Source organism: Blennius ocellaris (assembly GCF_963422515.1).
Source record: "Blennius ocellaris genome assembly, chromosome: 24".
Classification (NCBI taxonomy): Eukaryota; Metazoa; Chordata; class Actinopteri; order Blenniiformes; family Blenniidae; genus Blennius; species Blennius ocellaris.
In genome coordinates this window covers 9,843,722-9,869,449 of record NC_137673.1, presented here as the reverse complement: position 1 = coordinate 9,869,449, position 25,728 = coordinate 9,843,722, and the positions used below count along the sequence as shown (strand labels likewise).

Genomic DNA, 25,728 nt, shown 5'->3' with positions numbered 1-25,728 from the left:
ATGTGGGAATCCAGTGTTTTCTTGTTAAAACATGTCTCAGTTGAATTTGAAAATCTGGAGCTTGAACTTTTTTTCTTGGTTTTTTCTTTATTCGTTGAAAATCAGAACCAGAATCACCCACAAGGGGGCGTCACCCCAAAATGGCAGGTTTTGATTGTCGTCAACACCGGAGGCTAATATCACGAGCCCACTTTAGTCACTTGTTAGCCGCTAATGCTAATGGGTAGCAGTTAGCGGCTATCACGTTGGTTTCAATGTTTATACCAATCCTGTTTGCCGCGAATGCTAATGGATAGCGGTTAAACAAATGAGTGTATTTCAAAAACCGACTGATGACTACTTTCAAATTGTATTTCTTTAACAGTCTCATTCTGTGATGAATGAATGAATGAATGAATGAATGAACCTTCCCTTGGCATGTGGTCAGGTACATTAGTCTGCTCTGCCTCGGGTGCGGAAATATGACAATGGCCGCCCGCTCCCCTCGGGAGGGGTTCCCAGGTAAACGAGCCCCGCTAAGTGCTTCCACCGCCACACCGGAGCTCTTTCTCTGGAGGAGAGGAAGCCAAACGTCTGCAGGGGACAGGTCGTCTCCATTCTACACATTTACCTCCAGCGTGTATAGCAGGAAAACAAGCCAGGGAGTGAAGTTCCTCCACAAATGGATTCAAGAACTGCAGCAGCTTTTTTTCACTTCAAAGGGCACCAAGACTTAAGGAGTTGAACATATGAAGGATATGACAGCTCCGTGAAATGTCAATTATAGAGTCGAATCTCTTGAAACGGGACCTAAATTCCAACTCCATTTCACCATTTGTTGGTCTTTGTTTGCTTTGGTTTTCTGAGGGATTCGGCTCATGCTTGTGTAGCTCCTCTTTATTCGTTCGATCTTGATTTAAAAGACTTGTTTTAATCCGGCAGCTTTGTTCGGGGATTACTGTCAACTCTTCCACAGAAGAGTGAGATTGGATGTAAATATGACGGTCTGGTCCTGCTCTCAGCGTCCCTCCTGTCAAAGAAACAGCCGCAATGGAGACGTGATGAACTCCGCCTGAGCATATGGCTGCCTGAAACGTTATTACAGCAACGTCCACCCGGGGGATTAGCGCTGGACCGACTCTCGCCTAATTAAACCTTGAGCCGCCCGACACGCTGCGCTCTGTCAGCCCGGCTGAAAACGGCATCCAGCAACAATCCCTGGTTGTTGTAAAAAAAAAACGTCATTTTCGTCCAGGCGGCTGTTTTAGTCACAAATTCTGGATGTTTTCATTGTTCCGGAAAAAAAAAAGTTAGGCTTCCAGGAGGCCGACCTGCCGCCTCCGCCAGCTCTGCCTGCTTTTATTCGTTCCCCCACCTGCGTATCTGTCTGTCTGTCATGGCCGCCTCGGTAATATATCGAAGCTCGCCTTTGTCTGCCGGCACGTTATTGATCGCGGCTGAATGCTGGCCCAGGGCTGGAGGACGAGGACGGGAATGAAATGTCCCTGTTTGGCTTTCAGCGGGAGATCTCAGGTGAATGGATGACGCAGTGAAGCTTCTCCAGAGAACACATATTCATGTGTTAAGGAACCGAACGAAGAACCTGTCCATACGCACCATAACCAACTGTTTCCCATCCACGCGACACCGTGAAAATGACAAAACGATGGAGTACATATGCCAGACGGATAGGTGGCACTGTAACGCTGCTACAGAAATGCATCAATAAATGGGAAATAAGACGCAGAGAACTAAGTAAGCTACAAATCTAACACCTGGCCTTATTAAAGTGGCGAGCATCGGTAGTTTGTGCAGCTCCACCCAGAGGGTTTTCGCTAATTTCCAGACCAGAAGCCGCTACTTTTCTCACACCCTTTAAAACCTGCGGCTCGAACAACAACGCAGCTTATTTATGGATTTTTGCGGGTGAACGAGCTTCATGAGGCTGATACATGGACGATGCGTTCAGGTGCATCACGTAACTCCAACATTTCTTCTTTTTTTTTTTACGTTTTGCGTTTTCGCGTTTATAGTGCTTATAAAATGCTCTCCAGAAAAAAAACAAAAAACGATTGGACTCCTGTTACGAGATCTCACAGAAGACTTCACCAGACTTTATTATTTGGGGAATACTTGATTTCTTTTTCTTTCTCAGAAGCTGTTGCGAGCAGACAAACCGCTCGGCGACAGGAGCCACTGGCGCTCTGAATAATGCATGTCAGTCCCGGTTAATAATAGCTCATTTAGCTGTGCGTTACTCTTGGTTTTGAGTGAAGCCGTTATGAAAACAAACGTGGCGGCGGCCTGCGGCGTGTGTGTCCCTTTAATCAGATTAAATCGTTACTTCTCTCCCAGTGTTGTCACGTCCTGCGGGAATAATAAAAGTCTCCGGGGACAAAACAATTTCTCACTAATCAGATTAGGTCCCCTCTGCTGACGACGGCGTTTTCATCCATCCGCTGAATCCTGACGGTGTCAAGCACACTGTCTTCTAGGAATCGATTTCAATTGTTTGGATCAAGTTTGATGAATGATGAATCAGAAACAGTTTTATTGCCAGGTACTATAAAAAAGTGGGGGGTGTGAGAGCTCAGTGCTGCTTCTCTCTGTGTTATGAGAAGGTCGTGGCCTCCCTTCACTCAAACATGAGGTTGTAGTTAATGAGAGGAGTGTTTCTCACTCCTCAGAGATGGAAAGAATGCCAAAACTCTCTCCTCACCTCGACACCGCCCTCATTTTGGACTCTCTGGTTTTGATTTGTGATTGTATTGCTTTGCAGTAGATCTAAGCTTCCAGCATCTGTGGTGACTCTCGCTGGGAAAAAGACTTACTGCACTTACTGAACTCATTTTCCAACACTGTCTCTAAATGAGTAATGGTTTTCTTGAGCAGCAGATGACCTTAACTGTGGGAAAAATATCTCCGATTTACTCAGTATGAGTAACTAAAGGTGGACAATGTCTTGAACCAGATCCTGACTCATCCTGTCATCAATAAGTAAATCAAGACAAACTGTTGATGAATCCTTCATTTGTCTGTCGTCTCCCAGATGAAGAGCCGTGGCTGAGTCTTCGTCAGTTTTTGGCCATGGCTGCCCATCGAATCATCCGAGTCGCTAACAACAACCACATCCTCCCCCGCTGCAAGTCGGAGGGCACGCTCATCGACCTGGACGAAGGGGTCGCCGGCGCCGGCCTCAACGATGTCAAAGGTCCGTGTTTCGCTCCAATATTCTCTCCCTGAGATGCAAATCATTCGTCATTTTAATTAAAAAAATGTTTTGCGCTTTTCTTGTTCTCCCAATTAAACTATTCAGTTGGAAAAATGGTGTTGCGTTCGCTCCGCTGGTTTTTCTCGTCATCACAGCTTTGTTTACATGCTCCATATACGCTAATGAGGCGAACTAAAAATAGATAGTTATGCTCATCTGCTCACTCGTATCTTAAAAAAGTCACTGACGGTCAGCTGATCAGAAATAAGCTCATAGTCATTTTAGTTTTATTCAATTTGTTTAGATTTTTTTTTTTTCCCAAAAGAAAAGACCTATTTGAACATAAAATCACATCATCTCATGAGCTTACGTGCTTCATTAGTTGAATTATATCTGTGTTTGGTTATGAGACAAGCACTGTTAACTGTAGTAATCAGCCAGTGAGTGTTTCAGTGTCTTTATCACAATGAGTGATTATAATCATAAAGCTCAATTTTGAGTGGAACTTCTAAATAGTGCTTCATAAATCACAACACAAATGCATATATATATATATATATATATATATATATATATATATATATATATATATATATATATATATATATATATATAAATATAATTAAACTAACCTTCACACTGTATTTACTTTAATTGTTTGATTACAGTATTACCTCATATTGTCACCTTCATATATTCGACTCAGTTTGAGATACAATTGTTCATCTGGAAGAGGCTGTTTCAAAAACGATGAATCGAGTGTATTTCCAGTGACGGCCTCTCTCTCTCTCCGGTTCAGTGCCTTCTCCCAGTGCCTTACGGCTGGACACGTCGTCCTCCTACGGAGCGGCGCAGGAAGTGGTCGCCATCAAGGATTATTGCCCGAGCAGCTTCACCACGCTCAAGTTCTCTAAAGGCGACCGCCTCTACGTGCTGGACACGTCCGGGGGCGAGTGGTGGTACGCCCACAACAACACCGAGATGGGATACATCCCCGCCGCCTACGTCCAGCCCGTCAACTTCAGGAACTCTTCGTTCAGCGACAGCGGGATGATCGACAGCCTCGGGGAGGGGTACGAGGAGGGGTCCAAGGAGTTCTGTGGTCTCGGGGAGTGGAAGTTGTCCCCGGTCTACAACAACGCCCCCTACTCTGTAAATCCCTTCGTCTGCCCGTTGGATCAGAACCACCAAGACGCAGGCGTGAGGGGCTCGGCAGATCTGATTGTCTTTGATTCTCTGGCGTCGCCCTCATCTTGTTCCAACTCCAACTTCAGCAGTGGACATTTTAACAATCCCACCAGCCCCAGCCAAGAGGTTGAACCCAACCTACACAGGGACAACCCCTTTTTTAGAAGTAAACGCTCCCACAGTCTGTCGGAGCTGTCCGTCCTGCAGGCACAGTCCAATCCAACCTTGCCGTCCTCGGGATTCTTCACGGGCCTCAACGCTCCGTCGCCGGAGCAGTTCCAGAGCAGGGAGGACTTCAGGACCGCGTGGTTGAACCACAGGAAGCTGGCCAGGTCCTGCCACGACCTGGACTCCCTGGGCCAGAGTCCCGGGTGGGGCCAGACGCAACCGGTGGAGACCAACATCGTATGCATGTTGGACAGCAGCGGCGGGGTGGTTCAGCTCCCAGACACCAACATAAATGTCCACATCCCGGAGGGGCACGTCAGCCAGGGAGACCACCAGCAAATCTCCATGAAAGCCTTACTGGACCCGCCACTGGAGCTCAACAGTGACCACTGCTCTACCCTCAGCCCCGTGGTTGAGATCAAGCTCAGCAACATGGAGATCAAGTCCTTCATCACGCTGGAAATGAAGGTGTCCGTCAGTGTCAAGAAAGAGAGCTGTCACACCACAGAGGTGCTTTGTGTTCGGAGTGACTGCAAAGAGGGGCCTTATGCGCCGATCCCCAATGCTTACGTTTACAAGGACACCGTTCAGGTGCAGCTGGATAGCCTGGAGCCGTGCATGTATGTGGCTGTGGTGGTTCAGGCGCAGTACGTTACCCGGAATACCACCGTTTGGGACCACGTTCAGAGGAAGGTGACTCTGGGTGTGTATGGACCCAAGCACATCCACCCTTCTTTTAAGACAGTCGTGGCCATGTTCGGGCACGACTGCGCGCCCAAAACGTTACTGGTGAGTGAGGTGGGTCGGCAGGCTGCGTCGACGCCGCCCGTGGCCCTCCAGCTGTGGGGGAAACATCAGTTCATGTTGGGATTCCCTCAGGACCTGCAGGTGGGACTGTACTCCAACATGTCCAACTATCAGGTGAAAGCCAGCGAGGGCGGCGGCGTGATCCGGGGATTCCAGATCAAACTGGGCAAGGTCAGCAGGCTTCTCTACATGATCACATCCCACAATCCGAGCAGCATCGCGGACTTTACCCTAAGAGTTCAGGTCAAGGACGCACTGGACTGTATCCTCACGCAGTTCTGCGTCCAGACGCCTCAACCACCACCAAAGAGTGGGGCGAGGATTACCGGACAGAGGAGGTTTCTAAAAAAAAATGAGGTGGATAAGATTGTCCTGTCCCCGCTCGCTGTCACGTCTAAATATCCAAAGTTTCAGGAGCGGTGCATTACCAGTCTGAAGTTTGGCAAGTTGATCAAGACGGTGATCAGGCAGCACAAGAGCACATACCTGTTGGAGTACAAGAAGGGGGATGTTATCGCTCTGCTCAGCGAGGACAAAATCAAACTGCGAGGGCAGCTGCGGACCAAAGAGTGGTACATCGGATACTATCAGGGCAAGATGGGGCTCGTCCACGCCAAGAACGTGTTGGTTCTGGGTAAAGTCAAGCCCATCTACTGGTGCGGGCCGGACCTCACCACGACCGTGCTGCTGGAGCAGATCCTCAAGCCCTGTAAGTTCCTCACGTACATCTACGCCACCGTGCGGACGGTTTTGATGGAGAACGTGGGAAACTGGCGGGCGTTCGCAGACGCCCTGGGTTACGTGAATTTGCCGCTCAATTTCTTCTGCCGGACCGAGCTGGACAACGAGCCGGAGAAGGTGGCGTCGGTTCTGGAGAAGCTGAAAGAAGAGTCGACCAACATGGAGAACAAAGAGAGGAAGTCCTTCCAGAGAGAACTCATGATGGTGAGTCTTTGCTATATTGAAAGTAGGGATGGGTACCGAATCCGGTACTTTTAAACGTACCGAATTTTCTGCTTTTGTAGATACCAAATCCGATACTTTTATATATGCAGACCAAATTCTGTTGGTACTAACGAGTAGCGATTCAAATCGAACGGTACAGTGTTTCGGTATTTAAACATGACCTTGTGACTGAGAGGGACTGGCAGAGAGAAAGCGCTCAAAAGTATGGCTCCACCTTTAAAAATGCTAGGCAGATTTTACACTCGCTCCGATGTTTTTGACGTAAAATGCGAGGCTCGCAGCAAGAATACTGCTAATATGAGGAAGCACTCGGCTTAGTATAAGATTCCTCTTGAGACACTGACTCCCTTTACAAAGACAGGGAACCTTTTCTGTTTTTGAAATTTAAATATTATGTTATTATACAAATGAACATGTATTACCACGTAAACACACACTAAAGTACCCGAAAATTGGTACCATTGTGCGCCGATATCAATTCCCAGGTACAGGGTATCGGTACCGTACCAGTTGAATTGTGAAACGTAACGTCCATCCCTAATTGAAAGCAACGCAAAATAGTTCAACTTATGTTGCCTCAAGTCTTGATGAGTTATGGTGATTTTCTGTACAACAAACCAACTATTCTTCTCTTTATATGCTGGCTCAGCAGCTGTATGACAAAAGCAAAAATAACAGTGCAGAAAAAAGCAGAATGTCTAATAAAGAATGAGTTGCTGCATATATCACGCTGTCGATTTCTGCCATTGAGCTGCTGCGACAATCACTGAGTCACAGTAGAAGTGCTGATGACGAGTTTCCTGAGCCAAACTCTCACGTTTAGGATTTTTTTTCTTGCATAATCCTCCGGGAGTAATGCAAGTTCACAATCAATGAATTGTCCTTGTGCAGAATAATAACCCAATGGAATGAAATTGCTCCCTTTGGCCTCCGACTGTAATGGCCGACTGAGAAATACCATCGTGCTCAGCATAAAAAAAAAAAGAAACGGAAGGAAAAGCAATAAGGTAGAGTTTCCGTTTGTGTTTAAAATAGTGTCAGAGTCTGTGGCTGCCGCAGCCCGAGGCGCCTCCACACCTGGAACATGAAACTTGAAGCATCTGGAGGAGAAATTGTAGCGCGCGTGCAGGCGTCGATGTGTGTTCTAGTCCCGAGACACTTCCTTTGGCTCAAAGGGTAAACCTGATGAAGCCTCAAGGCCAGTTCGTCCTCCAAAAGAAGCAGGTGAACGTTTCGACGCTCGAGGGACTGAGGCAACAAATAACGCTACTTTGAGAGCCCTGAAGCTCGTTAGCATGTAGTGAGGATCGGAGTTTACGCGATGCCCCTGAACGCATCACTCGTGCTGCAGTTTAAACCGTTCAACATGGCGACTCGGACACAAACTTTCTATTCTTGAACACTTCAGCAAAGTGTGTTTTCCGAAGACATTTGAAGTGACAAAATAAGCTGCACCGTTGGAAAAGTTAAGATGCCGCTGTGAGAGGACATGGCCTGCGAGGTTCGCCCAGCTCGGCAAATCCTGACAAAGACGACATTTTTTTTCTGCTGCTGCGACCACTTTTGGTAGTACACAGGGGCGCTTCGCCTCCGCTGAGGTGCGGGGAACTTACTTTGTGCTTTTCCCCTGCAGCTGCCTCGCTGCGTTTGGCTGCAGGTCACACCGTCCGTACCGTACGAGCCCGAAGAGAGTGAGCTTTGCTTTTATGTCTTGTGAAAGGCTTTTGTTCTGACGGCTACCTGCCACCCCCGCCGAGGCTCTCTCTCTCTCTCTCTCTCTCGCAAAAGGCACTCTGGGTTTTGTTATCTCCACACCAGACTTCATCCTTGACTCCGACGAAACAAGGACACACTCACACGTCCTTCACTGAAGTTTCCCTCTGAAGTCAGAAACACTTTGATCACCAGCGAGGCGAGATTTTGTCTCGCTGGCCTCGATGGGAAGATTTGTTTACATCTTTTTAAAGTGTTATTTATCTCCTGACCTTCATCCAGAAAAGTAATCTTATTCCCTCCTTCACTTTGACGCTCCATTCAAGTCTCAGTTTCATGAGGATTTAAAATCACTTTTAGAGTTACATTTATACGAGGTCATCAGTGGTCGGTTTTAGGCATCATTTATGCGTTTTACACTGCAACAAAAGGTAGCCCAAACATAAGATATAAACACTACATTTTAAAAGAGAAATACTTAAAAAGACTACAATTATGTGTCCGTCCAGCAAGTCAATTTTACTTTGTAAGATTAAACATTATACTATAAAACTATTTATAAAGATAGGTGAATAAATTCTAATAATAATAATTGGATGCCAATTTTTTTCTCATTTTTCTTTTTCTTTATTTCTTTTTACCTTTTTTCTTTTAGTTTATATTTTTCTCTTTTTCCCTCTTTTTCCCTGTTTCTACCCCCCCCCCCCCCTTTTTTTCAGTTTATTTTTTTCCTCGTGGCCCAACAGTAAAGCCACATCACTTTCAGTGTTTCTGGCGTTTCCATGGAAACGCACATCGTTTTCAAAACATTGCCATGTAAAATCGTTAAACTAAAATAAACTGTCCTTTTCTTCTTTTTTTCAATTTTTTTCTGTTTTTTTTTTCTTTTCTTTTTTGTGACCCAACATGAAAAATACATCACTTTCAGTATTTCCATGGAAACGCACACCATTTTCAAAACTTTTCTAAAGCAAAAAAAAAACAATATTTTGAAAGGGAGTCACGTAAACGGGACCTCAATATGAACTGATGAACAACCCTAACACGTTTTATTAGCTCTACGTTGATGAGCTCAATTACTGTTGCCAGACGTGGTCATTAAAACATGAAAACTTGTGATTTTACAGCGTCGTAGAGCAAATAAGTCTCACTCAGCAGGAGCGGAGCATTAAAGTGATTCTACATCCTGACACATGCTGTTAAAAGCCTCCCTAAGCCCCCCCCCCCCCCCCCCCCCCCCAGAGCCACAACTTGTCACAATCAGGCTGAAACAGGCTTGAATTACCAAGCAGTCTCCTCAAAGGGGGAAAAAATAACTCGTGTTACACAATACTTGCTTACTTCGCCCATAAAAGTCGGGCGTAGGTTTCGTTTTTGTCCAATTTGTACTACTTTTCACAAAAAAAAACTATTGACCCCAATTGCATGAGATTCTCGGGGATGGTTTGTCTTTAACGTTCGTGCGCTCCACCAAGTGGCCTTTGGAGTTAGAAATGTATGGGAAAATACTTGGAATTACACAAGAACACAACCTTCCATTTGAGACGATTTGAAGAAAAAATCTCGGAGAATGACAATAAATTAAAGCTATAAGATTAAGTCCTCGCAAGTTTCACCAAGAGCTACGGAATTCGGTGCACATATGTAACACCACAAGACGTACAAAAAAGTCTCCGACACACGTACCAAAAATGTAACAGGAAGTCAGCTATTTTGAAAAATGGGGCGGATTTTGGCCGAAATGTACACATTTTATGGAGCAAACTCGTCCTGGAGGCGATACTCCATATTACCTCAAATTTGGCCAGTTGATAGAAAAGGAGATCAGCAAAGGTTCATGAGGTCATCCTTAATATGGTTCTGCAAATTAAACTGTCACAGATGATGTTTATATTATAAAGTATGCAGCAGCTGACATTGCAGTAAATAAATGACATGCTTTAAGCAATCGAATCATTCGTTGGGTAGTTTGGGAGCTGCAGTCGAAGTTTGTTTCCTCAGTGGAGGTAAAAAGACACTTCAAAGTCGCAGTTTGCACCTTTATTAGGCCCTGCAGGCTCAGCGTTTGATTAAAGCCCTTTATTGCTTCAGCCATGATTCCTCAGCAGCTTTGTGTTCGACGTCCATTGATCCACTTCAGTCTGTTTGTTTCTTCATCGCTCCTGCTGAAGCTTCACCTTTTATTAAAGCGGCACGTTGAGGCCAGATGTCTTCTATTTTATTCATTCAACAATGTTTTTATGGTTTAAAAGTCGCAGTCAGCTCTGCTCGCTCTCCTCCTGATCGGCTTACATAATCGTCCCAAATCCATCCATATCTCCAGTTTTTTCTCTCGAACAAAGGCAGCGCCAACAATGATGCCGCAGTCTGCAGTCTCCTGTGTGACCACACACGTGCTCATTTATTCACTTTGATAGCAGTGTTTCGATTAAAACTGCATATACAGATCTATTAGACGCTTCTAGAAATGGACAGAATTGTCAATTAACTGGAGAAAAGTACACAATAATATTTAAAAAAGCAACTAAAACTTACACATTTATATTGACATTCTGCCCATTTTAAGCTTTAAAAAAGCTTCTTTTTTTAATTTATAAAAATAATTTATAAATTAGAAAATTTAAGAACTATAATACATTAAAAACTAATTTTTAAATATTTTTTAACAAGGACAAAAATGAGGGGAAAAAGCCAATTTATTGTATTAAATTAACAATATATATTTAAATAATAAGAAAAGTTGCAAATATAAAATCTCAATTAATCTCAAATGTATGTAAAATTTAAAAAAAAAGATCAGTCTTGTGAAAACAAAAACACAAATACTTATGGGGAAAAACCGCGTTTTGGTTGCGGTTCTCTGAAGAAAAGGAAAGAAAAAGAAAAACTGGAAAAAAGTATAAATAAAATAAAAACGGCAAATGGGGGGGGGTACATTTTAAAAAGTTTAAAAATTAAAAACAAGGGATACTCGATTGTTTTTTTTAATAAATAAAAGAACATTTGGAAAAGAAAAAGGAAACTTCAGGGAAAAAAATTTAAATATTAAAAAATAAAGAAAAAGGGCCAATTGGAAACATCTTCAAAGAAAAAATCGAAGAAAAATAAAGTCTAGTGAAGCTAAAGCTGTTCGGACCATTGGGAAACATACAGCAACAACAAGCAGCTGACGGGGGAGGGGCTAAAAATGTAATAAAATATATGTAATTTACACATTAATGATCAATTATTTTTCTATATTTTAGCATGTTTTGTGGCTCCGGACTAATTTCATTTGTTGGAATATGATGAAAATGGTTCTTTTGGTCATAAAGGTTCCAGACGCCTGCCTTATGTTCTGCCTGCTGGGGAAGTGTGTGTGAGACACGAGGGAAGATGCTGACAGAGGTAGAACCTGTCAGGAAATCTTTAAAAAGACGAACAAGCAGCGGCGCCAGCAAGATCTACGACGGCCGCCTCCTGCGCTGCCCGTCATCCGACAGGTGTTCCCGTGTGAAATGTGATCGGGGCATTGATCAGGAGGGGAGACATGGAGCCTCGCGGCAGGAGGGGGGGGACCATGACTCCAGTTACAGGACGAGAAAGAGAGGCTGAAAGGCCAGGAGCTGCCTTAATAATAGATCGCTGCACAACGTAATCCATCCTCCCATCCACCAAAAAACTAGAGATAAGAGTCGGAAAAAGGCTCCACAAACATGCAGCCGTGTCAATTCTGATCAGTGGATACCATCATTTTACCGCAGTTTCACAACGTCACCAGTGTGTTGCTTTAAAAACATTCAAGTTTGACAAAAGCTACATTTTCATAGCAATAGCATAAATCTGGGTTTCTGAGAATATTTTTTTTATATGTATTATATGATATATTGCAAAACACAAAGCGTAAATTAAAAAAAAAAAAAAAGCACATTGACAATCGCAAACTAAAACAATGAGGGACCAACAATAGAGCCCTGAGGCACACTGTTACTGAAGGTGTGCTTCACTAATGGTATTAATGGTTACTATAGCAACAACATATCATCAGTAGGGTAAAACTGACCTGTCTCACAGCGGTCTAATTTACAGGATACATGCACACACAAAAAAATGATGATTTTACATGGTAAATATTACCGATTTACACTGAGAATTTACAAAAAGGTATTGCGAAGGAAATGAGGGGAAAATACTCTGCGTAAAGCTGGAAATGAGCACAGGAACACAAAATACAAATTCAAGATATTCTTGAAAGATTATCTGAACTCATAATGGAGAACATTTTCAAAAATCCACACATTTTACAATATTTCTATATATATATATATATATATATATATATATATATATATATATATATATATATATATATATATATAATTAAGTGACAAAAATGTCCAGAAGTGGTTACACATATAGCGTTTGTTTAACAGTTCTAAATCTTCAACTTAAATTATGTAATAAATAAGTATCATAAAAGTGTTTAAATGCACTTTACATGTATTGTCTTTCATATTTATTTATTTTTATTTTTTTTGGGAGGGGGGGGGGGGTTGCGATCACTGTCCTCACAAGCGTCTCAAAGTGACGGCCGTCCACCCGCACCGTCTGTCCTCCCTCATGGTCACTCTTCAGCCGCTCGCCAAGCAGCTTCAGATTCATGTCGCCAGTAAATCAGCTGGAAAAATGGAGGACGGATAACGAACCAAGCCGTGGAGCGGCAAGTTTGTCTTGTGGGAATTTTTGGAGCGTTTCCCTGCGTTTAATCTTCAGTGGTGGTGGTGGTGTGCCTCAGGGCTCCGTTGTTGGTCCCTTACTGTTTACATTCAACACAGTTCATGATCGTCACTGTGCTTTTTATGTTCAGCTTTTTCGTTGTTGTTGTTTTGGAAGCACACAAACATACGAGCATATACGTGAATATAACATTACATTCTATCTTAAGCTATTTTCACACACAGAAATAAAGATTCAGTGGTTTATTGTAAAAGATATTGCGTCAGTGTCAATACATACAATTCACAGTGAGATTTAGTTTAGATATGTTTTGTCAAAATAAAATAATGGATAAACAACTTTCTCAATATAATATGGAAAAAAACTTCCTCGTGTTGTAAAACTGATGCATCTTCAGCCAAAGAAAAGCCCAAAATGTTGAGAAACTGCATCTTAATGTAAATGATAGAAATCACATTTTACTGTGATTTATATCTGTATTTTTATTTTTTAAGTTTTTCTCAATACATTTAAAGGACTCATGTGGGAATCCCATGTTTCCTAATTTCTGCTCATTTTAGTGCTGTTACATGACGAAAAGTTGCATTATTTTTGTGCTATTTCATAGTTGTAGTTTTTGTTGTTTTTTTTTGTCAATGATTCAAATGTGAATTCAAATTGCAACTGGTTCTTACGATCAGGAACGTGAAGTGGTGAAACGGCGTCGCCGTTGAAGGAAGTTCAAACCTAAACGTCTCCAGCTGGAGCTCAAACAACAGCTGACAGAGTCCTTGAGCAACGGGTCGACCTATGACCTCCATCTGCTCCTGTCTGTGACTCGGAAACCTAAAATACATTTCTGACCTCCAGACTTCTTCCTGCAGCTCAACCCCCTCCCCGCCCCGTCTCAGCACCCAACCCCCCCCCCCCCCCCCCCCGTTGATTTTTAATCCTTTCCGGGCTTTAAGCGTCAAAGCTCGCCGGCCTGCACCTGAACGCACCGCCGGGGTTTCTATGGCCGCCGGCGTCTAAATTTAGAGCGGCAGACGGAGGACGTCACGGCCAGGAGAGCACAAGAGGAACTCTGCAGGAGTTTGGTTTGACCTGTGGACGTCGGTCACAACTTCTTCTTTTTAATGGATTTATACAGACCACACAATATGACGTTTTACACACCTTATTGCAGTTTATCATTAAGAAAAAAATATTTAATGTTTTAGCCTTTTTTTCCCAGCCTTTTACAGTGTTAACGTTTTATAATGTCAGTTGATTATTGACAAATAATATGGACTTAACTGGTTTTTAATCCATCCATCCATCCATTTGCTGCCGCTTATCTGGGGCCTCCTACCGGAGGGACATGCCCGGGACGCCTCCCTAGAGAGGCGTCCGGGGGGAGGGCATCCACAACAGGTGCCCGAGCCACCTCAGCTGGCTCTTCTGGATGTGGAGGAGCAGCGGCTCTACTCCGAGCTCCTCCCTGGTGACTGAGCTCCTCACCCTATCTCTAAGGGTGACTGAGCTCCTCACCCTATCTCTAAGGGTGACTGAGCTCCTCACCCTGTCTCTAAGGGTGACTGAGCTCCTCACCCTATCTCTAAGGGTGCGCCCAGCCACCCTTCAGAGGAAGCTTATTTCAGCCACTTGTATCCGGGATCTCGTTTCTTCAGTCATGACCATAGGTGAGGGTAGGAACGAAGATCGACCGGTAAATCGAGAGCTTCGCTTTTTGGCTCAGCTCCTTCTTCACCACGACGGACCGATACAACTTCCGCATAACTGCAGACGCTGCACCGATCCGCCTGTCGATCTCACGCTCCATCTTTCCCCAACTCCTGAACAAGACCCCGAGATACTTGAACTCCTCCACCTGTGACAAGGGCACTCAACCGACCTGGAGGGGGCAAGCCACCTTTTTCCAGTTGAGAACCATGGCCTGGGATTTAGAGGTGCTGATCCTCATCCCAGCTGCTTCTCACTCGGCTGCGAACCGCGTCAGTGTATGCTGAAGGTCCAGGTTTGATGGAGCCAACAGAACCACATCATCCACAAATGGCAGAGATGAGATCCTGTGGTCCCCAACTGGACCCCCTCCGGCCCCTGGCTGTGCCTAAAAATTCTGTCCATATATATTAGGAACAGAATTGGTGATAAAGGACACCCCTGCCGGAGGCCAACGCGCACTGGGAACAGGTCCGACTTACTGCCGGCCATTCGAACCAAGCTCCTGCTCTGGGCGTACAAGGACCGAACAGCCCTTAACAAACTCCCGGAGCACCCCCCAACAGGATGTCTCGAGTAGAACGGCGAGGTAGAACGCCTTCTCCAGATCAACAAAACACATGTGGACTGGTTGGGCGAACTTCCATGAACCCTCAAGCACCTGGTGGAGGGTATAGAGCTGGTCCAGTGTTCCACGACCAGGACGAAAACCGCATTGTTCCTCTTGGATCCGAGGTTCGACTAACGGCCGGACCCTCCTCTCCAGTACCCTGGAATAGACTTTCCCGGGGAGGCTGAGGAGTGTGATCCCTCTGTAGTTGGAACACACCCTCCGATCCCCCTTCTTGAAGAGGGGGACCACCACCCCAGTCTGCCAGTCCAGAGATCTCTAAAACAAAAAGCAATAAAAGTGATGAAAAAAATTACTTTTATGTTAATATGAGTTTCTGTCATGGTGGAAAATACATTTTAATCGTTTTTTTTAATGAAACAGAAAAAATATGTTTAATGGCTTTTCATCTTTTAGTTGAAGTCTGAGTTTGACCTTTGATGGTCCTGCTTTGTCCTTCCAAGCTTTTTTTCCAAACATCTTTAGAGTTGCTTCATCAGTGATGATAATATTCGACAGTCGCAGCAGTTAAGTAAAACTCTCAGAATGTAGTCGGATCCTCGTCAGCAGAGACTTTGTGAAACGGAGAGCCGTGAAATAAATCCACTCGTTAATCATCTCATGTCAATAATTAATGGCTGCTGCACCGCTTTCCAAGAGCCACTCAGCGCAGTTCAAAGACGCTCCATGCTTCTTTTTTTTCTTTTTCTTTTTTTGCACTCAATAAAAACGATGTATGTCTCAGTCTGCAGATTAAAAGACGTCAGCACATTTCCTTCCTGCAGCTCGGGGTGTTAATGTGAGAATAAATAAAGTAAAAATGTATAGAAAATAGTCACATTAATTCATATTTATAAATCACAACAATCTCAAAGTGCTACACAAACCAGATAAAACAAAATTTAAAAAAATATATAAAGTTAAATAATTGAATGCAGTGCCAGTAATTCAGCTGTTTTTCTAGCTGTGTGTGTTAAGCTGCAACTGAATCAGTAAAAAAAAAAAAAAAAAGATTCGATATCCATCACATTAAGCTCCATGTTCTTATTTTAGTTTAGGGTTTTTTTTGTCCTCTTCTGACATGATTTCCATAAAACTCTGGAGAATGGTTTGGCAGGATGAGACGAGGTCGTGACAGGAGGAGCTTAAAATAACTCCACAGAGACTTCGCTTCAGCCTCGGAACGCCTCGGGCATCAAACCTCACATGACTTCATCTTTACTGTACTGGATCTGAGTCATGTCTCTTTTTTTTTGTTTTTTTTTTTTGCTAATGGCCACAAAGAAGTGTAAGTATGTAGTGTGCAGCTTGTTTCCTAAGGTTTCTCTTTGCTTTCAGCTCGGGAAATTCACACCGTAAACAGCTTGTTGCACTTATTACAAGGCTGTGTAATACGCCGATAGGAACCCACTGGTTAGGAAGATGTGAGGTTTCGACAATTTTTGTCAGACACAATTAAAAGCGTCTATCTTAAACTCACCAGGCGCTGCTGAAGATGGACTGCCAGGGTCTGGTTGCCAGGTTGGTCCTCGACTTCGTCTTGCTGACCACGGCAGTGGAGGTAGCGTCCCGGTGGAGGGAGCTGGCCGAGAAGCTGGCCCGGGTGTCCCGGCAGCAGATGGAGGCGTACGAGGCTCCACATCGAGACAAGAATGGTCTGCTGGACAACGAGGTGAGAGGCCGGCACGTTTGCACCCTCTGAGGAGAAAATGAAACAATCTGCAGTCGCTTGATGCCCAAAGAGAAGTTAAAAGCAGTGTGTTTTCTTTGTCTTCAGATTTTGTACAAATTGAAGTAAATCTTGAACTTTTTCCCTTTATCTTCTTCATCTCAAACCCTTAACCTTCAACTCTTCACCTTACACCTAAACCCTTCACCATCAAACCTTCATCTTCAACCCTTTACATTCAACCCTTAACTGTCAACACAAACTCTTCACCTTCAACCTTTCACCTTCAACCCAAACCCTACACCTTCAACCCTTCACCTTCAACCCTTAACCTTCAACCCAAACCCTTTACCTTCAACCCTTAACCGTCAACGCAAACCCTTCACCTTCAACCCTTTCTCTTCAACCCTTTACTTTCAACCCTTCACCTTCAACCCTTTACCTTCAATCTCAACCTTCACCCACCCTCCTCCCTGACTACCCCATTTTTACCAAACCGTCCGGAACATTTCAGTCGATGTGGAAACCGGCCTACGACTTCCTACTGACGTGGGCGGCGCACGTTGGGGATAGCTACCGGGACGTGATCCAGGAGCTCCACCTGGGCCTGGACAAGATGAGGAACCCCATCACTAAGAGGTGGAAGCACCTGACGGGCACGCTCATCCTTGTCAACTGCCTGGACACCCTCCGCAGCGCCGCCTTCTGCCCCACCGGATACGGGGACTTTGCCGTTTGAGGGTTTTGACGTCACTGGAGCTATTCAGACGGATTAAACGACTCAGTCTGTGGAATCCAGAGGTTTCAGGTTATATTTGGAACAGACACACCAAGATTTCTTATCCTGGATTTGTATTTTCTACCCGTCGCTTTCCATCATCCTTTTTATGCAACCTTTGGGCTTCCCTCCCTTTTCCTATTTCACCATTCACTTCAGCTCTTTCTGTATTTTGGATGCATTCTGCTGTTTTTGTTTAATGTCCTTAGTTTCTTCCTGGACCCTTCAGGACAATGTCAGAGACCTCAACCACTTCATCCTGTGACTCGGACGTCATCTTCACAAAGCTGGTTGACCTTCTCAACAGAATTCACACACGATCTTAAAGGAGTCATCGGCTGCTATCCCCACGTATCCCTTCTCAAACTGTCTTTAAATCAATTTTTCAAATTTATTAGGAAAAAAAACAACAACCATTGAGCTCATTCACATGGGATTTCCACCTCATGACTCTTTTAATATCCCTCTTTCTGACAGTTTTCAGCCCAAACAGAGAGAGGAGGGCAGGTACGTTCAGTTTTAGTGACTAGTTTGCCAAAAGAAAGTGCAGGATATTCGATTACCAGCAGTGTTGTGTCGTTTTAGTTCCCCTATATCTGCAGTATTTCCAACCAGGAATCCAACTTTAATCTGGTTCTGCTGAGTCTGAAGTAAAGTTTGTAAACAAATCCATCTAAAGTATTCCACTCGTAATCCAATTCAAGTACCAACTACCACACAACACGCATGCGATACGTCCATTTAGTTGAATGTCTTTGAAAAAAGAAAAGCCTTTTTGTTATTCTTCTGCTTTTTGTTTCTCTGTTGCTCATTTCCGCTTTGTCTTTGTAAAGTTTTTGAGTGTTTGAAATCAAACAGCAAACATCGGAGGAGTTTATATATTTGTATTGACACACTGGACGTTGTAGTAAAAAATCTGTTTAGGACGGCTCCGAATAAAAGTTTTCACTTGGACGTGATGGAGATTGTTATTGAGAGCAGGTCAAAGTGTGTAAACACACACATGAGCACACACACACACACACACACAGGGTTTAAGGGACTTAATTAAAGTAGATAATGACTCTCCCGCTGCATTCCTGCTCTTCTCCCGGACACCAACCTCCCTGAGGCCTGCTCCTCATCTAAAGACTGTAAAAAAAATCTCAACGGTCCATTTAACACCGAGGTTTCATTACATGCTCGTAAAACTTTTAAATACTAATACTCATTGTATTAGTACAATGTTTTGTGGCTTAGATGCTGTGCACAGCGTCTGATTTTAATCGCTGTGTGGGTGAATAGAAGATGAAGAGGAGTCATAAAAGAGAAGCTGTTTTTAATGACCCGTTTCCATGTCAACGTTTCACGTGACAACACCTTGGCTGTTAAAGAAAAGTGTTGCATTCCCACTGCAGCAGCAGACACACCAACAATGATGTAGTTAGTATGCCGGGCCACAAGGGGGTGCTGGTGCTGGTTTTTGTAATCAAATCACACACTTGTACAAAGAACAATACGCCATAAACGTGAATATAATGGCGAGAATCCAACATTGAAAAAGACTAATGATGAATTGGATGCTATTAGGAGTGAATCTCAAGAATAAAACTACCAATATAAACAATAAAACTACCAATAGAGACGATATAACTACCAATATAGACGATAAAACTATCAATTTAGACAATAAAACTACCAATATAGATGACAAAACTACCAATAGACAATAAAACTACCAATATAGATGATATAACTACCAATATAGATGACAAAACTACCAATAGACAATAAAACTACCAATATAGATGATATAACTACCAATATAGATGACAAAACTACCAATATAGATGATAAAACTATCAATATAGACAATAAAGCTTCCAATATAGATAACAAAACTACCAATGTAGACAATAAAACTACCAATATAGATATAACTACCAATATAGAGAATAAAACTACCAATATAGATGATATAACTGCCAATATAGATGATATAACTACCAATATAGACGATAAAAGTACCAATATAGATGACAAAACTACCAATATAGACGATAAAACTATCAATTTAGACAATAAAACTACCAATATAGATGACAAAACTACCAATAGACAATAAAACTACCAATATAGATGATATAACTACCAATATAGATGACAAAACTACCAATAGACAATAAAACTACCAATATAGATGATATAACTACCAATATAGATGACAAAACTACCAATATAGATGATAAAACTATCAATATAGACAATAAAGCTTCCAATATAGATAACAAAACTACCAATGTAGACAATAAAACTACCAATATAGATGATATAACTACCAATATAGAGAATAAAACTACCAATATAGATGATATAACTGCCAATATAGATGATATAACTACCAATATAGACGATAAAAGTACCAATATAGATGACAAAACTACCAATATAGAGAATAAAACTACCAATATAGAGAATAAAACTATAAATATAGTTGATAAAACTACCAATACAGACAATAAAACTACCAATATAGATGACCAAACTACCAATATGGACAACAAACTACTCATAAGAACAATAAAACTAGAATACGTCATGGAGGCCGCCATGTTTGTTACTCACACATGAGCAGAAGGAACTATTTACCACGGTGGAGGAACTGGTGCACACTAGCAGCGCTCTGTCGCCTCCACCTTTGGAGCCGAAATAAAAAAGTCATGGTTGCAGTGGATCTGAGCATCGCTGTGTGTAAATGGACGTTTTGCCACTACACTCGTTTTCGTTGCCGTGGGGCCTCAGTGTGTATCAGTACTAACGTCTGCAGATTAATCAGCTTTCGATCTCATGATGTGAGGTTTAATATCACCTGCATTAAGAGCTGAATGAAGCAGCTGATTAGAGAGTGGCGAGGCGGCGACCTTTCCCTGTAATCATCCTCCTCACCCGTAATCAGCGGGAGGAGATCGTCCTCCACCCGTCCGTCAAATCACCAGATCACAGATACTGGAGGTGGGGGAACACAGACTTTCTCCTCCCTTCATTAATTCAGGACAAATTGTCCGGCAATGAGCAGCTTTTGAAAATGCAAAGCAGGTGGTGAGATGAAAAGCTTCTGGGACGAGTCGTCAGGCTTTTTCATCTGCTCTTGTTGTTGTTGTTGTTGTTGTTCTGATATCACGAGGAGGACGAGGGAGATGGAGGGGGCAACGAAATGAATCAAACCACGTCAAGACACAGAAATGAAGAGGAAGCAATGAAGAAAAATGAACAAAGGGGGGGGGGGGGGGGAACAATGAAGAAGCATTGACAAATTGAAGAAGAAAAAAGGAAAAAAGCATTTTAAAAAATCAAGGAAAACTTTAGGAAAAAGGGTGGGGGAAAAAGAACATAATGGATGAAAAAGAGTAAAATTGAGAAAGGGAAAAAAGAATAAACTGACAGAAATAAGGAAGGAAAATAGAAAAATGTAGCAACAAAAGAGCAAAGAATGTACAAAAAATGAAAGAAAGGGGGGGAAAGGGAACAAATTGAATGAAAAAGGGATATTATAGAGAAAGGGAAAAAAGAATAAACTATGACAGAAAAAAGGAAGGAAAACAGAAAAAATGTAGCAACAAAAGAGCAAAAAATATATAAAAATGATGGAAAAAAGGGGGAGAGGGAACAAAATGAATGAAAAGGGGTAAAAAAGGATATTATAGGGAAAAAAGGGAGGAAAATAGAAAAAATGTAGCAAAACAAAGAGCAAAAAATTTAGGAAAAAAATTGCAAAAAAGAGGAGATAGATAAATAAGGAAAAATTGAAAAACTAAGAAATGAGTCAAGGGGAGAACAGACTTTCATTCATTCAAGACAAATTGTCCGGCGACGAGCAGCTTTTGAAAATGCAAAGCAGGTGGTGAGATGAAAAGCTTCTGGGACGAGTCGTCAGTCTGTTTCATCTGCTGTTGTTGTTGTTGTTCTGATTTCACGAGGAGGACGAGGGAGGCGAGGGGGGGTGGGGGGGCGAACGAAATGATCCACTTCATGGAGTCACAGGGAGGCGCCGTTATCAAGTGGAAACTCCACAAAATGACAATAAAGTGACCAAACTCAAGTAGATATACAAGCCTCAAAGCTCCTGGTTTGTTTTTACGAGCGTTTCTATTCTTCAAGAAATGTTTGCATTTTTTTTCCTGTAAACCTTAATAGTTGTTTGGTTGTGCTTTTTGGTGCAGCCGCTTGCTGCTACCTAACGAATAGCGAGGAGACGCAGGAATAAATTACAAGGAAATGACTCCTGGACGACACCAGTGTATGAGCGAGAGACCTTCAGGCTTGTTGGAGAGAGAGAGAGAGAGAGGAGTTAGTTGGGAGATTGTGTTTGTGTCCACACCCTGTTTATAATTCCTTTTATTGATCACACACACACTCATTAGGAGGCAGATCAATGCCAGAGGGAACAATTAGTGCCGCTTTTCAAAAATGGTCGAATCTCCAGGAATAAAACAAAACGGTTAAGTGAGACATAGATTTAATGAAAAGAAAGAAAGGGAGAAAAGAAGACAAGGGGAAAAAAATGGGGAAGAGGAAAATAAAGAAAAAATAGAAAATAGGGGAAAGGGAAAATGAAGGAAAAAATGGAAATTAATATTCTGTTGATTTCTTTCCTTTTTTCCCATTTTTTTTCCTTCAGAAGAGAAACGACTAGTATAGCTAAAACCGCTCCAACCATTGTGGCGAAAATGGTTAAATAAAACAACTTTAAAAAATGGGCACAACAGCTAAAAAAAATCGTAAAATATCTCTAAATTGTAAACTGACCTTCATAAGTTTTTTTGTATGTATATCAATTCTTTAAAGATGATTCTTTTTCTGTATTTTATCATGTTTTGTGGCTCCAGACTAATTTCATTTGGTGGAAAATGGTGAAAACAGCTCTTTTGATCATAAAGGCTGCAGACCCCTGACCTTTACACTCCGCCCTTTTATCTCAATTAATCATTTTCCATTTGAAATTCGTTCAAACAGAAAACCACCCAATAATTCACTCTTTTTGGGAGGTATTTGTAATAGAAAATCTGCATTTAAGTATTAGAAATATTTACCTGAAACACACGTCATGTTTGGTGCTCTCCTCAGAGTTGAATGTAAGACTCTGGCTCCACCTACTGGCGTGACAGTGGTATTACTTTATGTTTTTGTAACGGGAGTCTATTATAAAATGAGGAAATAAACATTTGTCAACAGGAAATATCTTTATATATGATTTTTGTATATCATCATCCAAATTATCCACCAGAATATCTTGATTGCTAGTGTCTCGATCAAGTAAATAACAATAATAACCTACTCAACTCAATGAGTAATGTAGTGGAGTATTGCATTCACGTGAAAAAAATAAAAATCAACTAGGTTTTTACCAATTAATTAGATACTTATCTCATAATCAGGAGAAAAAAATTATTATATTAAAAACAATTGATTCTGTTATTCTGAATTGGTTTTCGGAAGAAATCAAAACTAATCAGCTCAGTCACAACCAGAAACTTTTTGAGGTAACAGACAAAAAATGGAGGAGTTAATAATGTAAAAAATATGCTAGTATTAATATTATTATTGTTATTATTAGTAGTAGTAGTAGTATTATTAGTATTATTATTATGTAAATGTAGGTAACTGACATATTTCTATACACAATGACGCATGCGAGTTAAATATGTATGTCATGTAAAACACGCATGCATTGTTTCTCTATTTGTCCACTCGATGTCGCTGTTCGCGCGCTGCGTGTCTCAACTGCGCATAGGAAACGCTTGACCAGGATGACCTTCAGAATAAGAGCTTCTTCGCTCATATCATTGTGTTTGGTCTGCTACCGGTTGGATTTTATTCTGTGAACCGGGCGAAAACGCGTCACGCGACGTCACTGGTGTTTTTCTCGGGCAGCTGAAGACGCGCAGACACGATGTGACTCTCCGTGAACCGTGCCGTAAAAGCTGGAGAGCGGCGCGTGATTGCGCCCCGCTTCCACACGTTGGGATGATTTAGCGCCTGTTCCTTGTCTTTTTTTAGTTATTATTTTTGCTGGATTGGATCCAGGGATGCTCCTGCTGCCGCTGCGGCTTGTTAGGCTGCCGGAGTGCCGCCAAGCAACGGGAAAGGCTGCGGCGCGTTTCCCCCGCGCTATGGTCGCGTGAGCTTCTTTTTTTCTTCCCCCTCCTCCTCTGCAGTGGAACCGCCTGCGAACATCATGGGCACGAGCTGGTCCAACCTGGCCGCCTTCCAGTCCCTGCACATCGTCATGCTGGGCCTGGACTCCGCGGGGAAGACCACCGTGCTCTACCGGCTCAAATTCGACGAGTTCGTCAACACGGTGCCCACCATCGGCTTCAACACGGAGCGCGTGAGGCTGGGCGGCGCGGGCGCGTCGCGCGGCATCAGCTGCCACTTCTGGGACGTCGGCGGCCAGGAGAAGCTGCGGCCGCTGTGGAAGCCGTACAGCCGCGGCGCGGACGGCATCGTCTACGTGGTGGACTCCGTGGACGCCGAGCGGCTGGAGGAGGCGCGCGCCGAGCTGCACCGCATCGTCGCGCGCTTCGCGGAGAACCCGGGCGCGCCGCTGCTGGTCGTCGCCAACAAGCAGGACCTGCCGCGCGCGCTGGACGTCGGGGAGATCGAGAGGCAGCTGGCGCTGGCCGAGCTGAGCCCCGCCACGCCGTACCACGTGCAGCCGGCCTGCGCCATCATCGGCGAGGGGCTGCACGAGGGCATGGACAAGCTGTACGAGATGATCGTGAAGAGGAGGAAGAGTCTCAAGCAGAGGAAGAAGAGACAGTGATGGTGGAGGAAGAAAACTTGTGTTCATCACAGGACAAAACAACGAGACGCTTTCACCATTTTACACCAAGTCAAATCAGTCTGGAGCCACAAAACATGTTAGCATAAAGAAAAACAAAATATTTAAAGAATTGCAATATGTAAAGTAATAATGAAGTGTCACAGGTACAATTTAGATATATTTTATTACATATTTTGCTGTTGTGGACATTTTTAAAGTTGTTTATTTTTGCCATTTTATACATCTTATCTATTTTATTCACTTTAGATAGCCAGCTGTTTATTCTGCTGCTTGTTTCCCAGAGCGGTTTTAGCTACACTACACTTTCTCTTTTTTTGTTCATTGTTTTCCTTTGATTTATTTTCATTTTCCAGTTGTCTATTTGTCTGTTTTCTTTATTTTCCTCATTTTCCTTTTTCTATTTTTCCTTAATTTTTTAGACATTCATTTCCTTTTTACATTTTTCTCATTCTATTTTTCTTTTTTTCTGTATCATTCTCATTTCTTTTATCCACTCTTTTTTTCAATTTCCTCTTTTTCTTCATTTATTTTCTTTTGTCTCCTCTTGCTTTCCCTTATATGCCTGACTTAGCAGTTTTATTATATTTAGCTGTTTATATCCTGAAATTAATGCAGAAGGCAATTAAAATAAAAAGAAATGTTAATTTCCATGACATATAATGAAAGCTTCATGGATCGGCTGAAGAGCCACGTGGTTGCAGACCTCGAAGAATGCAGTAAACCACCATCCACATCGCCATGAACTGCATAAAACCACAAAATACAGAATGTTGGTGAAAACACGGATGGTTTGCCTTGATAGACGACTGTTGTACCTCCTTTAGACCAAGCAGAGTGCCTGGGAATATGAATATGATGGTGTCGTCGGCGCATCGGCTGAGTTTAGGAAACGTCATCAGCAGTTCTCCAGAGTCGGAGTGACCCGTTTGGAGTGCATCCAGTGTCTTCCTGTAAAATGACGACTTAGTGAAAACCCAACGACAGGCTGGGACCTGTTGAGCAGCTTGGTAAAATGATATTTAATCAGGAACTCGACTAAATAAAAAAAACCCTGACAGCTCCCGGAATCGTTAGCATTAGGACTGTTGAATGTCTCACCTGGACTCTTCTCTAACTACTTCACATCTGCACGGAAAAAAAAAAATCTAAAGATTAACGACTCCAGCATAAACCTGCAGCATGTTCTCCATATCTGCCGTACCAGTTTCCACCACCAGGGGGCTCTTACGTGAAATATTCCTCCTTCAACTCTGCATGACGCAACGGTTCCGGTTATGTAACGATACAGTTTAGTGGTACAGCCAAGATACAGCAAGACCAAACCATGTATTAAAGAAAAAACAAAGCCAAAATGGTAGAAGAAAGAAGTATTTTTGGGATTAAACTCTTTGTAAGTCAA

The 25,728-nt window shown here is 42.9% G+C and overlaps 2 protein-coding genes across 2 annotated transcripts; both read left to right on the top strand.

Annotated features, from left to right (window-relative positions):
* Positions 1-3,066: 3,066 nt before the first annotated feature.
* Positions 3,067-17,467, top strand: sh3bp4a (SH3-domain binding protein 4a; the record flags this gene model as incomplete). The annotated part of the gene is made up of 4 exons (XM_080520048.1): positions 3,067-3,190; positions 3,990-6,298; positions 16,543-16,731; positions 17,243-17,467. The coding sequence occupies 4 exons, from the start codon at positions 3,067-3,069 to the stop codon at positions 17,465-17,467; spliced, it is 2,847 nt and encodes a 948-aa protein (XP_080376174.1).
* A 5,948-nt stretch (positions 17,468-23,415) lies between these two features.
* Positions 23,416-25,728, top strand: LOC308147367 (ADP-ribosylation factor-like protein 4C). Its single transcript, XM_080519487.1, has one exon. It carries the CDS (start codon positions 23,721-23,723, stop codon positions 24,306-24,308), a length of 588 nt encoding a protein of 195 aa, XP_080375613.1. The 5' UTR covers positions 23,416-23,720; the 3' UTR covers positions 24,309-25,728.